General features: G+C 34.7%; 1 protein-coding gene across 1 annotated transcript; it reads left to right on the forward strand.

The window, feature by feature from the left end:
- Positions 1 to 5,891: 5,891 nt before the first annotated feature.
- Positions 5,892 to 10,177, forward strand: LOC145010897 (ABC transporter B family member 25-like). The gene is made up of 17 exons (XM_078969466.1): positions 5,892 to 6,186; positions 6,452 to 6,520; positions 6,635 to 6,670; positions 6,773 to 6,847; positions 6,929 to 7,053; positions 7,160 to 7,259; positions 7,343 to 7,514; positions 7,599 to 7,717; positions 7,909 to 8,019; positions 8,117 to 8,261; positions 8,339 to 8,471; positions 8,541 to 8,616; positions 8,701 to 8,766; positions 8,870 to 8,977; positions 9,049 to 9,156; positions 9,242 to 9,439; positions 9,795 to 10,177. Exons 1-17 carry the CDS (start codon positions 6,118 to 6,120, stop codon positions 10,002 to 10,004), a joined length of 1,920 nt encoding a protein of 639 aa, XP_078825592.1. The 5' UTR covers positions 5,892 to 6,117; the 3' UTR covers positions 10,005 to 10,177.
- The last annotated feature ends 2,367 nt before the right edge of the window (positions 10,178 to 12,544 follow it).

Here is a 12,544-nt window from a genome sequence, read left to right on the forward strand (position 1 = left end):
ATTTAACCAAATCTTTAATTTTGATAGTGATAGGATGATACCAATCAAGAAAATTTGATTTTAGGCAAGAAAAACGAATTATGGTAATCATCCAAATCAAAATCTGATCATGAAATCGAATTTTTAGGTAACTGACGAGTCAACTCGTCGAGTTGGCTCTAGACTCGACGAGTTCACCTAACTCAGCGAGTTCATCATGGACTCGTCGAGTCCATGTGTCAGACAGCCAAAATTTTGATTTCTTGTTCTTTGGACAATTCACTCTTGCACCAATTCAATTAAAAAACATCCTAGGCTCTGATACCACAATGGGTTTTTATCATATCTACATTCCTATGTGATAATGCAACCCTAATTGCTTTGGATCTAAGTTTTTCTCTATTGAACATACAAATATGAACACCAAAGAAATAACCCTATGGACTAGTATACAATTTTCAAAATCAAGTATAAAACTAGGGTTTGATCATTACCTCACTTTTATGTAGCAATAACAAGAACCACCTTGACTCTTGAAAGCTTAGTGCCCCAAGTGTTGCACTTCTAATGGAGTCACAAACACTCAACACAACAAGGATGAGAAGGAGAGATGGGAATCGGCCAATTTTCTTCCACACACAAGGATTTGCTGAAGCAACAATGGGCCATCATAGCTTGCTCAGAAGTAGCACACCCATGAAAAAACAGAGCTTGATCAGAAGCAGCAAACTCAAGACAAAACATGGCCCTCTCCATGAACATCTTGGTGATCTCTGTCACCGACTCAGTCCCATGTCTCAAATCCAAGTACTCTTGGGCCAACCTCCCACTTTCCACCAGCGGAACATATTTAGAAAGAACATCTCCGAGAACTACTCCCAAGCCACTACAATCGTCTACTCAAGAGAATACGAGCTGGTAACAAGTCTCCATCAATCCTTCGCTCTGGACGTAAGAAGGTTCAGAGCACACCTGACCCTCTAGTCAGTTGGGAAGAGCAGGTGAAGAAGCATCCTTTAATGTCAAAGATCCACCTCATGGCTATGATTGGATACTGAAATCCATTAAATGTCAGGGGCTTCATATTGTCAAAGTCGTGATACTAAAAGGCTCTCCTAACACCAATCCCAACATTCATAAAGGTTACGGTGGCTGCAACAGCAACAACCTCAGAAAATGCAACATAATGCTCATCAAATTGCTCCACCATGGCGGTCTTAATAGACCCAAACATCTCTGGTAACTGTACCCGAAAGAGGGAAATAACCTCCTCCTGCATGATCTCTCTCACCCACTCCTCAGTTTAAGTTGGCTTATCTTGGCCACCAGCTCCCGATCTTGATCTGGATCCAACCTCAAATTGTCTCGTCATCACCATACTAAAAATAATCCAGGAAAATATTAGATAAGACACATATCATATCATGGGAACCAACTCCCAACAAATCCCTAGGGGTTGTGAGTTCCCTGCTATGCGTACGGGTTGTATGCTTCCAGTAGTACGGGCCCATACTACCTTCCACACCTACCCGTATTTGTCTCATAGGATCATCGTAAAAATCCTAACAATACACACTAGAATATACATACACTCAATCCTCACTTCTTATAGGAAAGCTAAGCATCATGAAACTGGCCGACTAACCCCACATATCTCATCCATTAAACTTCCACTAACCCTGCATCACTCGTGTATGCTAATCATACATAACATTGGACCATATAGACAGTTGAATATCTGATCATACCCTAAGCCCTTCATCAAACAAGAAAAGGAAATAAGAGCAAACCAAACATTTTCAGGCTATAGAATCTTAGTTATGTACAACTATGATGCATACACAAAGCAACTACAATAATGATGTCAATCTCATATAAGAAAAAACCCTAGGCTATCAGTCATCATATAATCATGAAATTCTATCATGCAATTCCTGAAGATCCCTAACCTATCTCTAGCATGTTGTTCTAACATATCCCAATGTCAAATAATATTATGGTAATTTGGGGTTTACTTATTGGCTCCGACAGATACACATCACATCCTCTTTGATTATTTTGAAAACAATTTGAAAATCATTTTTAAAAATCTTTTTCCTTAGTTTGAGATTGGATTCACACGAGTGTTCATCCAATTCACTCAAACCAAGACTCTGATACCAACTTGTAACACCTATAAAAATCACAAGAAATTTAAACTTTTAAAAACCAACCCAAATTCATAAATTGTTTACAATCATATTTTTCAAAATATTTTTAACATCAAAGTCTCCCAAAATAATAAGTCATAAACATGAGGATATGTATGGCCATACCTTGTCCTTCCCGCGTTCATATGAAGTACATGAAAAAAACCCAAAACTGTAAGCCAACGATTAGTGAGATCCCCCAAAGTACCAACACATAAACATATAACATATACAATAACAACATGTCAGATCCAATCAACCATCAGGTTGGAATACCCCCAGGCCTAATCAACCATTGGGTTGGAATGACAATATATTATAGGTCCAGTCAACCATCGAGTTGGAATACCCTTGGACCATCAACCATCGGGTTGGAATGCCAATCTACAACGGGTCTTGTCATCCTCAAGATGGAATACCCTTGGGCTCAATCAACCATTAGGTTGTTATGCCCCCGGTCTATTGGCTTACGCACAAAGTAGTAAAGCCTCAACCACCAACCAAATATATGTACATATAACATATAACATATAATAACAATTTACAGACAGTTAGAAAAATCTTCAGATCACTGAGCATAACATCATCCTATATACCATGATATCAATCTAACAGATCACTACAACATGATAACATACATAACAAGATATCAAATCCTAAGGGTCGGCGTTGGTGCCTTCAACCTGCAAGTACAATAAGGAAAACTCACTTCGCAAACTGGACAACAACTGATAAGGTCTCGACTCTGAATCTCAACTCTTTAACCGACACCTATTCCACCGAAATGACCAATTTCCATTAAAATCCCAAAATACCCTTAAGTTCAAACTTGGTCAAAGTCAATCTCAAACCGGTAAAAATCCATAAATCAATTGAGTCAACCCAGCCGAATTAACTCAGCCAAGTCAACTCAATAAGTGTGGGCTGGGCGTACTCTGGAGGTAAAGTTGGGCGTACTCCTCCTCTTGACAAAAACGGGGTCGTCGATCACGTACGCTAGGCGTACTCCTAGGTATGTACGGTGTAACCCTCAGACTCCCTTTTTATCCCATTCAGATCTTAATACAATGTCTTAACACGTCTAAATGCATATCCAAGGTCAAAATGTCATTAGGGGTCATAAAGTTGCATGCTCAATAAGTGCTTAATCCATAAAAACCCAACATTTTAATGCCTTAAGAACCTGTATAACATGCATGGGAGAAAACCAACCATTTGGACTGAATCAAGATCCCTCCTAGGGTCTGAAAGGACAACTTAATGATCAAGAACATGCCATGCTCAAGATCTAACATTTTTGGACCAAAAAGCTTCATTAAGACATCTAAATCTAGACCCATATGATAGATGTGTAAAGTTGCAAGCTTTATACCTTAGAAAGGTTGCAAATGATGTAGGATCCCCAGATCCAAAATGCTTCACTCTTCCAAAATGAGTTTGGCTTCCTTCCTTATTCTTCTAAGCATATAACATACACTCTTAGGCTTCAAATCGCTTCTCGAGGTGAACTAGGGTTGCAAAACGTATCAAGAGGGATGGAGGCTGATGAGGTGAGGGGAAGTGAAGCCATACGTGTATTTAAATATAAGCTAAACCCTAAAAATTAGGGTTTCCAAATCTGGCAAGTACGCCCAACGTACAACATGTACGACCAACGTACTTGGGCGCACCTTAGTACGCTCAATATACTCGCGTACGCATGGCGTACTCCCCAAAGGTGTATTTACGACAATGCCACTAGGGCTCCTTTTGCACACTTTCTTGAGCTTAGGGACCAAAATGAAACATAATTAAATTAATGGGTTAAAATTAGAAGTACCTTATGATCGGGATGTTACAAATCAACAAAGTAAAACCCCATGATTTAATGCAAACTTATCGTTTTTCCAACAACAATGGAAAACGATAAACGCAAAGTGAATACTCAGAAACCAAGAAGAAATCACCAAGAGAGAAATAGAGAGCTGTGGATTTTTCAAGCAGAGAATACAACTCTTAGAGAGTTGTATTTATAGGTTTTGAAACCCTATAAGGCAACAAAAAACCTCATAGGCCGACTCTTAGAAACCCTAGGTTGACGCCTTGTTCACAAAGCAAGTCGTTTTCTAGGCCTTCCAAAATATTCCGAACGAACTAGATTCGGTCCAACTCGACCAATCCCGAACCTACTAAAAATAAAAACTCATCAGCTCCAAGCGACCGATGCGTCATGCCAAGTGCGTCTAAATCGTGTCATTTCGTGCGCTTGTGACATCGTCTAGTGCTAGACTATGCTAATTCTATTGTAAATGTTTTTTGGATCCTTGTTAACCGAAGCAATAAATGTTATGTACTATTTTGTTTTTTTATTTATTAAGTAGAATCCAATAAAATAATATTCTATTTTGGGAATCGATTGATCCCAAACTTCCGAATGCATGGCATAACACAACTTTTTATTTTTTAAATCTTCATATCAAATTAAATAGGATAAAGAAAGAAATGGAAGCCATGAGATTTTGAACTTCAGATTGCAGGAAGCAACATTGTGGTCTTGTACATGTTCGTGTCATTTTCCAAAGGTGCAACTTTTAATTCAAAGCATCTTGCTTTGAACTAATTCGAGAAAAAAAACACTTATCGTAGAATTTTGACAAACTGGGGCATCCCTTCTTGTGGGTTTGAGGGATGAGAGTTTCAAGGCGGGACAAACTGCTTTAAAAGTTGTTACATGCAAAGTCATGAAACATGATAAATCGTGCATGAAAAATCAACACGTGTTTGTATCGTTCACGTTTGATACGTTTGGTTTTCTCGTCCCGAGCCTCCGAATTTTGTGAAGCTTTTACTAGGATACAATAGATAATGCATATCAATGTTACGTCCCCTAAATTTATATGGATGTAGTTTTTAAATGAATTAGTTTTATCATATAAAAAGATTTATTGACGTAACTTGTTGTCCATTTACCTTCTCACTATTTGTATTGTGACTACTAATTAATTATTAGTTATCGATATATAAAAAACTTTTATATATTGAAATTTGAATTTTTGTCCAAGATGTCCTAATTCGAGAAGGTATGTCACAATTACAATGATATTAAGAGTGTATATTTATGCTGAATAGGTAAGAGGAGGAAGACATGATCTATATTTCCTTCTTCCATTTATATGGTAACAATATTGTCGATTTTGGTTGAAAAGAATGCATGAAAATGCAAGCTATGATCTAAATGACATAGTATAAGACTAACATATAATACGAGTTATTGAAATAAAAATGATGTGAAATAAGCTTATACATACAATATCTTAAATTAAGATCGAGAACTTATGATGTACAAAAAAAAAGTGAAAAAGACCAAAGATGTACATGAAAAACAATTGATCAACCTATTTAGATCATCATCCCATTTCCAAATCAAAGACTTAACATATAATGCGAGTTATTGAAATAAAAATCATGTTTATTGAATAGATTTAGTCATTTGATTCAATATAATATGTAAGAAAAAAGAAAATCAATTTTACACATGTGAATAGTTGGTTTTTCTCCAAATAATTAAAATCTTTCTATTTAAGGTGTAAAAGCACCGACCGTGGGATTATTTCTCCAATGATTTGATGGGATGTGATCCACGTCCGATACCTATGAACGTAACTAATGACGTCAATCGACACGAACAAATAAGATTCCATTCGGACTATAACCAAATCATTCATGTAACGACAGAAACTATAACCACACATTCTAAAGATAGTGTTGCAGTGTATATATACACGCTCTTTCTAACTACCCATTTCGAATTTAGAGCAAGAATTCGAAACACAATTCAAACTTTCTTTTGTTGTGATGGGTTCGAATGATTCACTCTGATACGTAGAATCTCTTATCGGAACTGTTGATTAGAGATTGATACGTCGACTGAATCTTGTAATATCGACCTTGAGTGATAATTCTTGCAGTGATGGATAGATTCTCTGGTGGTGGTATGCATGGTATGAGAGGCGAGAGAACTCCGTTGCTTAATAGGAATGTAAGTTTCCATGAACTCTGAATCAGTATGCCAACTTAGATTTCCGTATCCTTTTGAACTAAAATTCAACGATTCCTATGAATCGTTCTGTACTGTTATGGTTACATCATTGAAATCTTAAATTTTTGAGGCATAATGTGTGTTTATGCGTGTCCATTACTTGATTCGTATGAATATGATTTTGGGTGTGTTTTAGTTATCGGGGAAGTATCTTACTACGATTTTATGTGGGTTTATACTCTTTAATTTTGGTGGTTAATTTCAGGGTTTGATGAGAAACGATCCATTGGCAAATGGTGAGCAGAATGATCTTGAGCATGGAGATGCAGTGCCGGTAATTTACTGTTTCTTTCTACTTCCACTTTACACCCCCCAACTGTTTGACATAATGCCTAAGTGAAAAACTCATGTTAAGATCTTTCTAACTTCGTTTATGAAAACCCAACAGGCTGCAAATGTGAGTTTTTTCAGAGTGCTCTCTCTGGTGAGTATATGCTATTTCAATTTTCATCATTTTGTCACTTTCAAATGCTGAATTATATATTGTTTCTGAAAACTTTAAGCTGTTAATTAATTATTTTATCAGGCAAAACCAGAGGCAGGAAGATTGATCATTGGTACTATAGCTTTGTTGATTGCATCCACATCAAGTATCCTGATTGTATGTCTACTTCTTGTCATCTCCTTCAATATACTTTTATTTTCAAGAATAATAATCTTTATTTTATTTATTAAATTTCAGCCAAGATTTGGTGGGACAATAATTGATATTGTTTCAGGAGATCTCCAAACACCTGAACAAAAAAGTGAAGCAGTAAGCTTAGTCAACAGAACAATACTAGGAATCCTTCTTATTGTCATAATTGGGTATGAAAATAAAAAAATTTCAAAAACCACAATTCCTCCATTTTTTTTAAACTAAAGTCAACTCAACTTTGACTCATTTGATCATTTGATCATTTTCTGTTTTCAGTTCAGTCTGCACAGCATGTCGAGCATGGTTATTTTCTTCTGCAAGTGAAAGAATCGTTGCTGCATTAAGAAAGAATCTTTTCACCCACCTTATTAATCAAGTAAAAATCACTCCTTTTTTCAAAAAGAAAATGTCTTTTCTACCCCTCTTGTCAAGACTCAAGATTCTCTTACCCTTTTTCAGGAAATAGCTTTCTTTGATGTTACAAGAACAGGGGAACTTCTTAGTAGACTTTCTGAGGATACCCAAATCATTAAAAATGCTGCAACTTCAAATGTTTCTGAAATTTTAAGGAATCTTTCCACTGCATTTATTGGTATTGGATTCATGTTTACCACATCATGGAAGCTAACATGTAAGATTAAACCAACATTAAGTAAAAATTAAAAATAAATTCTTTTTTTAACATATAAATTAATCATCTTTTTCTTGTTATTAGTATTGGCTTTGGTTGTTGTTCCTCTCATTTCAATTGCTGTTCGCCAAGTTGGACGTTATCTTCGCGAAGTTTCCCACAAAACTCAAGCTGCTGCAGCTGTTGCTTCCTCAATTGCTGAGGTGTGTGTATTGACCATTTTACCCCTACTTGTTACAAAAGTTACAAATGTGTGATTATGAGTTCAAAGTTCAAACTCACTAAGACTCCCATTTTTTTGTCATAATACTAAAGCAATTGCTATCACAATTCACATCCAACACTCTAAAAAGAAAATTTTTATAAATTTAATTTTTCTTTTATAAATTTGTAGGAATCTTTTGGTGCTGTACGCACTGTGAGATCTTTTGCACAAGAAAGTTTTGAGATTTCACGTTACTCTGAGAAAGTTGATGAGACATTAAAACTTGGACTTCAGTATGCTGTAAGTGCCTTATATCTTTTCAACACACAATAAATCATAAAAAGAAAAAGAAAAAATAAAAAAAAAACTTATTTTTTTTATTGTTTTTTGGTTGCAGAAAGTTGTAGGTTTGTTTTTTGGAGGTTTGAATGCAGCATCAACACTATCAGTTATCATAGTAGTGATATATGGAGCTCATTTAACAATAGCAGGCTCTATGACTCCAGGAGCTCTTACTTCCTTCATTCTTTATAGCCTCACAGGTACTTATTTTTAATAATTACAAAAATACCCTTTTATGGATTATGAAATATCAATCAATTTGGTTACTTGGTTGCAGTTGGATCATCTGTGTCTGGGTTGTCTAGTATTTACACAGTGGCAATGAAAGCTGCTGGAGCAAGTAGGAGAGTTTTTCAGCTTCTTGATCGAGTTTCTTCAATGCCTGAATCTGGAAAGAAGTGTCCTATGGGGTTAGTTTCGTAATTTCATTCGTTTATTTATATCTTTTATTAGTTATTGATTGTAATCTTTCATTGTAGTGATGGAGATGCAGAAGTGGAGTTGGATGATGTTTGGTTTTCTTACCCTTCTCGTCCACGTCACATGGTGCTTGAGGTAAATTATAAAGCATGAAAAAAATGTTAAATTATAATTAAAATTTAAAATAATAAACAATTGACATTTTTTTAAAAATTTCAGGGTATAAATTTGAAACTTCACCCTGGTTCAAAAGTTGCACTTGTTGGTCCTAGTGGTGGTGGAAAGGTAATAATCAGACTAAAATTTAATTTAGTAAAATGGAAAATTTTAAATTCCCTTTTTACCCTCAACTCATGAATCTCAAGAAACTTTATTTATTTGTTTGCAGACCACCATAGCGAATTTGATTGAAAGATTTTATGATCCTGTGAAAGGAAGGGTTTTGATTAATGGGGTTCCTCTAGTAGACATATCACATGAACATCTACACAAAAGGGTAAAATTGTAAACTCCCTACTTATTTTCAAGATTCAACATAATCAACAATTCGTATCTTTGAAAACACAGATAAGCATAGTGAGTCAGGAACCTACACTCTTCAATTGTTCAATTGAAGAGAACATTGCTTATGGACTTAATGGAAAAGCAAGTGAGGAAGAAGTGGAAAAAGCAGCTGTAAGTGTAAAAACTAAAAACACTACTTATTAGTAAAATTCAATTCTTAATTGTTAATACTTTTGATTTTTTTTTATTTGTACAGAAAATGGCAAACGCGCATGATTTTATCTCGAAATTCCCCGAAAAATATAAAACTTTTGTTGGAGAAAGAGGAGTGAGACTTTCGGGAGGTCAAAAACAAAGAGTAGCCATTGCAAGAGCTCTATTGATGAACCCTAAAATCCTTCTTTTAGATGAAGCCACTAGTGCTTTGGATGCAGAAAGCGAGTACTTGGTTCAGGTAATTTTTTTTTTTTTTTTGTACTTTTGTATTATTTTTATTTTTGTATTTTTGCATATCCTGACAAGGGTTCGAGTCTCAGCAACACCAGTACGAAGAGTTTTAATAATTAATTCCAGTATGTATTGGACTCCTTGTGGGCCCTACGCTTTATGTTAGCCACCTAACAGACTGTTCACGAATAATTGTAAATATAACCTTGTGGATTGAGCTACTTGTGGGTCATGACCTCTTATGTCAACCACCTAGTAGAATACTGTTCGATATCTGTGTATCTGATTTACATCTCACATGATATTGCGCATAAACATTTGTGGTATTTCGACACGAATTAAACTATTTTTTTTTTGGGTAGGATGCGATGGAATCTTTAATGAAGGGGAGGACGGTGTTGGTGATAGCGCATAGGCTTTCGACAGTACAAAGTGCGGACACAGTTGCGGTTGTATCGGATGGAAAGATAGTGGAACAAGGGACTCATGATGATCTTTTAAGCAAAGATGGTATTTATACCGCGTTAGTGAAAAGGCAATTACAAGGGGCTAAAGGTGAAGTCAAGCTATAAATGCTTGATAAATATTGAGTTTTAATTCGGGTAATCGGATGAGTATTGGTATAGGAACTTATGTTTAATCAAGTAACCTTAATATTGAAGTTGAGATTATAATTTTTTTTTTTTTTTCATATATGCAAGTGGTTATATGAATGTGCATGGTTACATGGTGTGTTTTGATTGAAGAGTATGCCAAAACCCAAATGATAATTTCTTTCACCCGTGACATTGTATCGGCTAACAATGTGTCTCTTCAACGTTAGCGTTACATTAGTTTTTTTCATCCCTAAATGCGATCACAAGTTTTAAACCATTTGAATATGTCCATCATATAATACTAAGACGATAGTTTACGCTAAACCAGGTTTACAAGTTTTAAACAATTTAAATATTAACATATTTATATGTAAGGAAATCTATACTTATGTTTATATTTCATAATTAATTTAATCTTTATCTTTGTTTTTTCTAATCAATTAAGTGATAAAAACGGGAAATTATATTTATTTTGACCATTTTATTCTGTTCATAGGTCATCCAACTTTTAACAATTACACTTTTGGTTTAGATATTAAATTTTATTACAAAGTTGGTCCAAAAGTTACACTTTTGGCATTGATTTCAAAATTTTGTTACAAATTCATGCAAATTTTAATACTTTTGTACATCTTGTCTATCAAAATTTTGTTTCGAATATGTTTTTTTTTGCTTTGTAAAACCATATTTATATAAGACAAAAAACATATTTTCACATAAAAACCTTCTTTTGTTTATATAACTTTAAAAAAAAACATATATGTATGCGAAATACATATATAAATTAGGTATATATTAAGTGCAAAAATATATATAAAAATCCGTTTTTTTACAAAAAAAATGTATACATGTATTTTGTAAAAAGAATATACAAACACCTATTTTATAATTAATACATTTTTATACAAATATGTTTTTATAAAAAAAAATTGTATACAATCACGTATTTTATAAAATATATACAGACACAGTTTTATAAAAAAAATGTATATTAATACGTATACAAAAGTGTTAAAAAATGTATTATAAAGTGTGTGTTTGTATACATTTTTATAATTAGGTATTATAAAAATATGTATTTATTAAGTAAATAAATAAATATTAATCCTTTTTTATGAAAAAAATGAATACAAAAATGTATTTTATAAAAAAATGTATGCGGACATCTATTTTATCATAAATGTATATGTATATAAACTTGTTTATATATATATATATATATATTGTAACATTCGTTTCGAGGTATGTTCTTGTTGGGTCATTTAAGTTTTTATTTTTATTTTTTGCGAAAATGGTCCCTCGTATGCTGGTCATACATTTGGTATGCTTAGTGTACATGCGCACTTGGAGTCGGGGAACTAAACCATGTACATTGGGCGTAAGTGGTGTACGCGGGGAGTACCACATCCAATATCAAACCCTAATTTTTAGGGCATGCGCCCTGTTTAGACATCATTATGGCGTTTGGACACTTACCCTCATCAGCCTCCATCATTCATTACGTCCCATTGAAACCCTAGTTCATCCTTTGAATGTTTTTGAGCATTGGAAATGATTTTGTGGAATATTTGTGTGTATTCAAGAAGAAAGAACTTGGAGACCAAGCAATTGTTGGGGTTGAGCTTCTAGATCTAGAGTCTTCGTCAACTTTGAGAGCTTTTGAAGGTATAAAGTTTTTACCTTAATGATCCATTTGGATAATTAGAGTTTAGGGCTTGTTTATGAGCTTTACTTGGTCCCATGGCTTCTCTTTGTGAGTTTAGACAACTCTAGGAGTTAGAGGTGTTAAATATCTATCCTATTGTTGTTATAGATGCATACAAATGTCATATTGATGGTTGTTATGAGTCAATGCATGAATTTGAGTCCTTAATAAGAGCTTTGATGGACAAAAATGGATGTTGGGTTCCATTAAGACATGCTAAGGGTTAAAGTTTCCAACTTTATGTATTAGAACCCTATAATGGACAAGATCTAAAAGTTGGACCGAATGGCTGAAAGGATTAAGCACTAAATGATTTAAGTTGGTAAGCAGCCTAGTACGCTAGGTGTACTAAGAGGTACGTTGCACGTACTGGTGGTCAAATTACGTCAATCGTACACTGTGTATGCGGTGCATACGCCTCTTAGTGGGCTTTTGGTTATCAGTTGGGCTTCAGACTTTTGGGCCTTAGTTAGGTGTTAGACCTTGGCCTGTTTAAAGTAGGCAGGCCTTAGAATTTATTGGTGGACCTTAAGTTGCATGAGTTGGGCCTTTATGGGCCTTAAGATCATTATTTTGTTATTGGGCCAAGTTTGGGTAGACCCATTATGGGAAGGGTGAAATAGACTTCTATCCTAGGAGTTGGGTTTGGGTTTTAGATCGATGGATATGGTTTATAACCTAATTTTGATTAGGGATATTTTTTTTTTGTGATAGTGTGGGATCTTCCAGTTCTGTGGCCAAGCATCTAGATATTTATCAACAGACTAAGGTGAGTTTTCTCACTGTATCAATGGGTCGAAGGCACTAAGGC

This window comes from Lactuca saligna, chromosome 8 (assembly GCF_052625555.1).
Source record: "Lactuca saligna cultivar CGN05327 chromosome 8, ASM5262555v1, whole genome shotgun sequence".
Taxonomy (NCBI): Eukaryota; Viridiplantae; Streptophyta; class Magnoliopsida; order Asterales; family Asteraceae; genus Lactuca; species Lactuca saligna.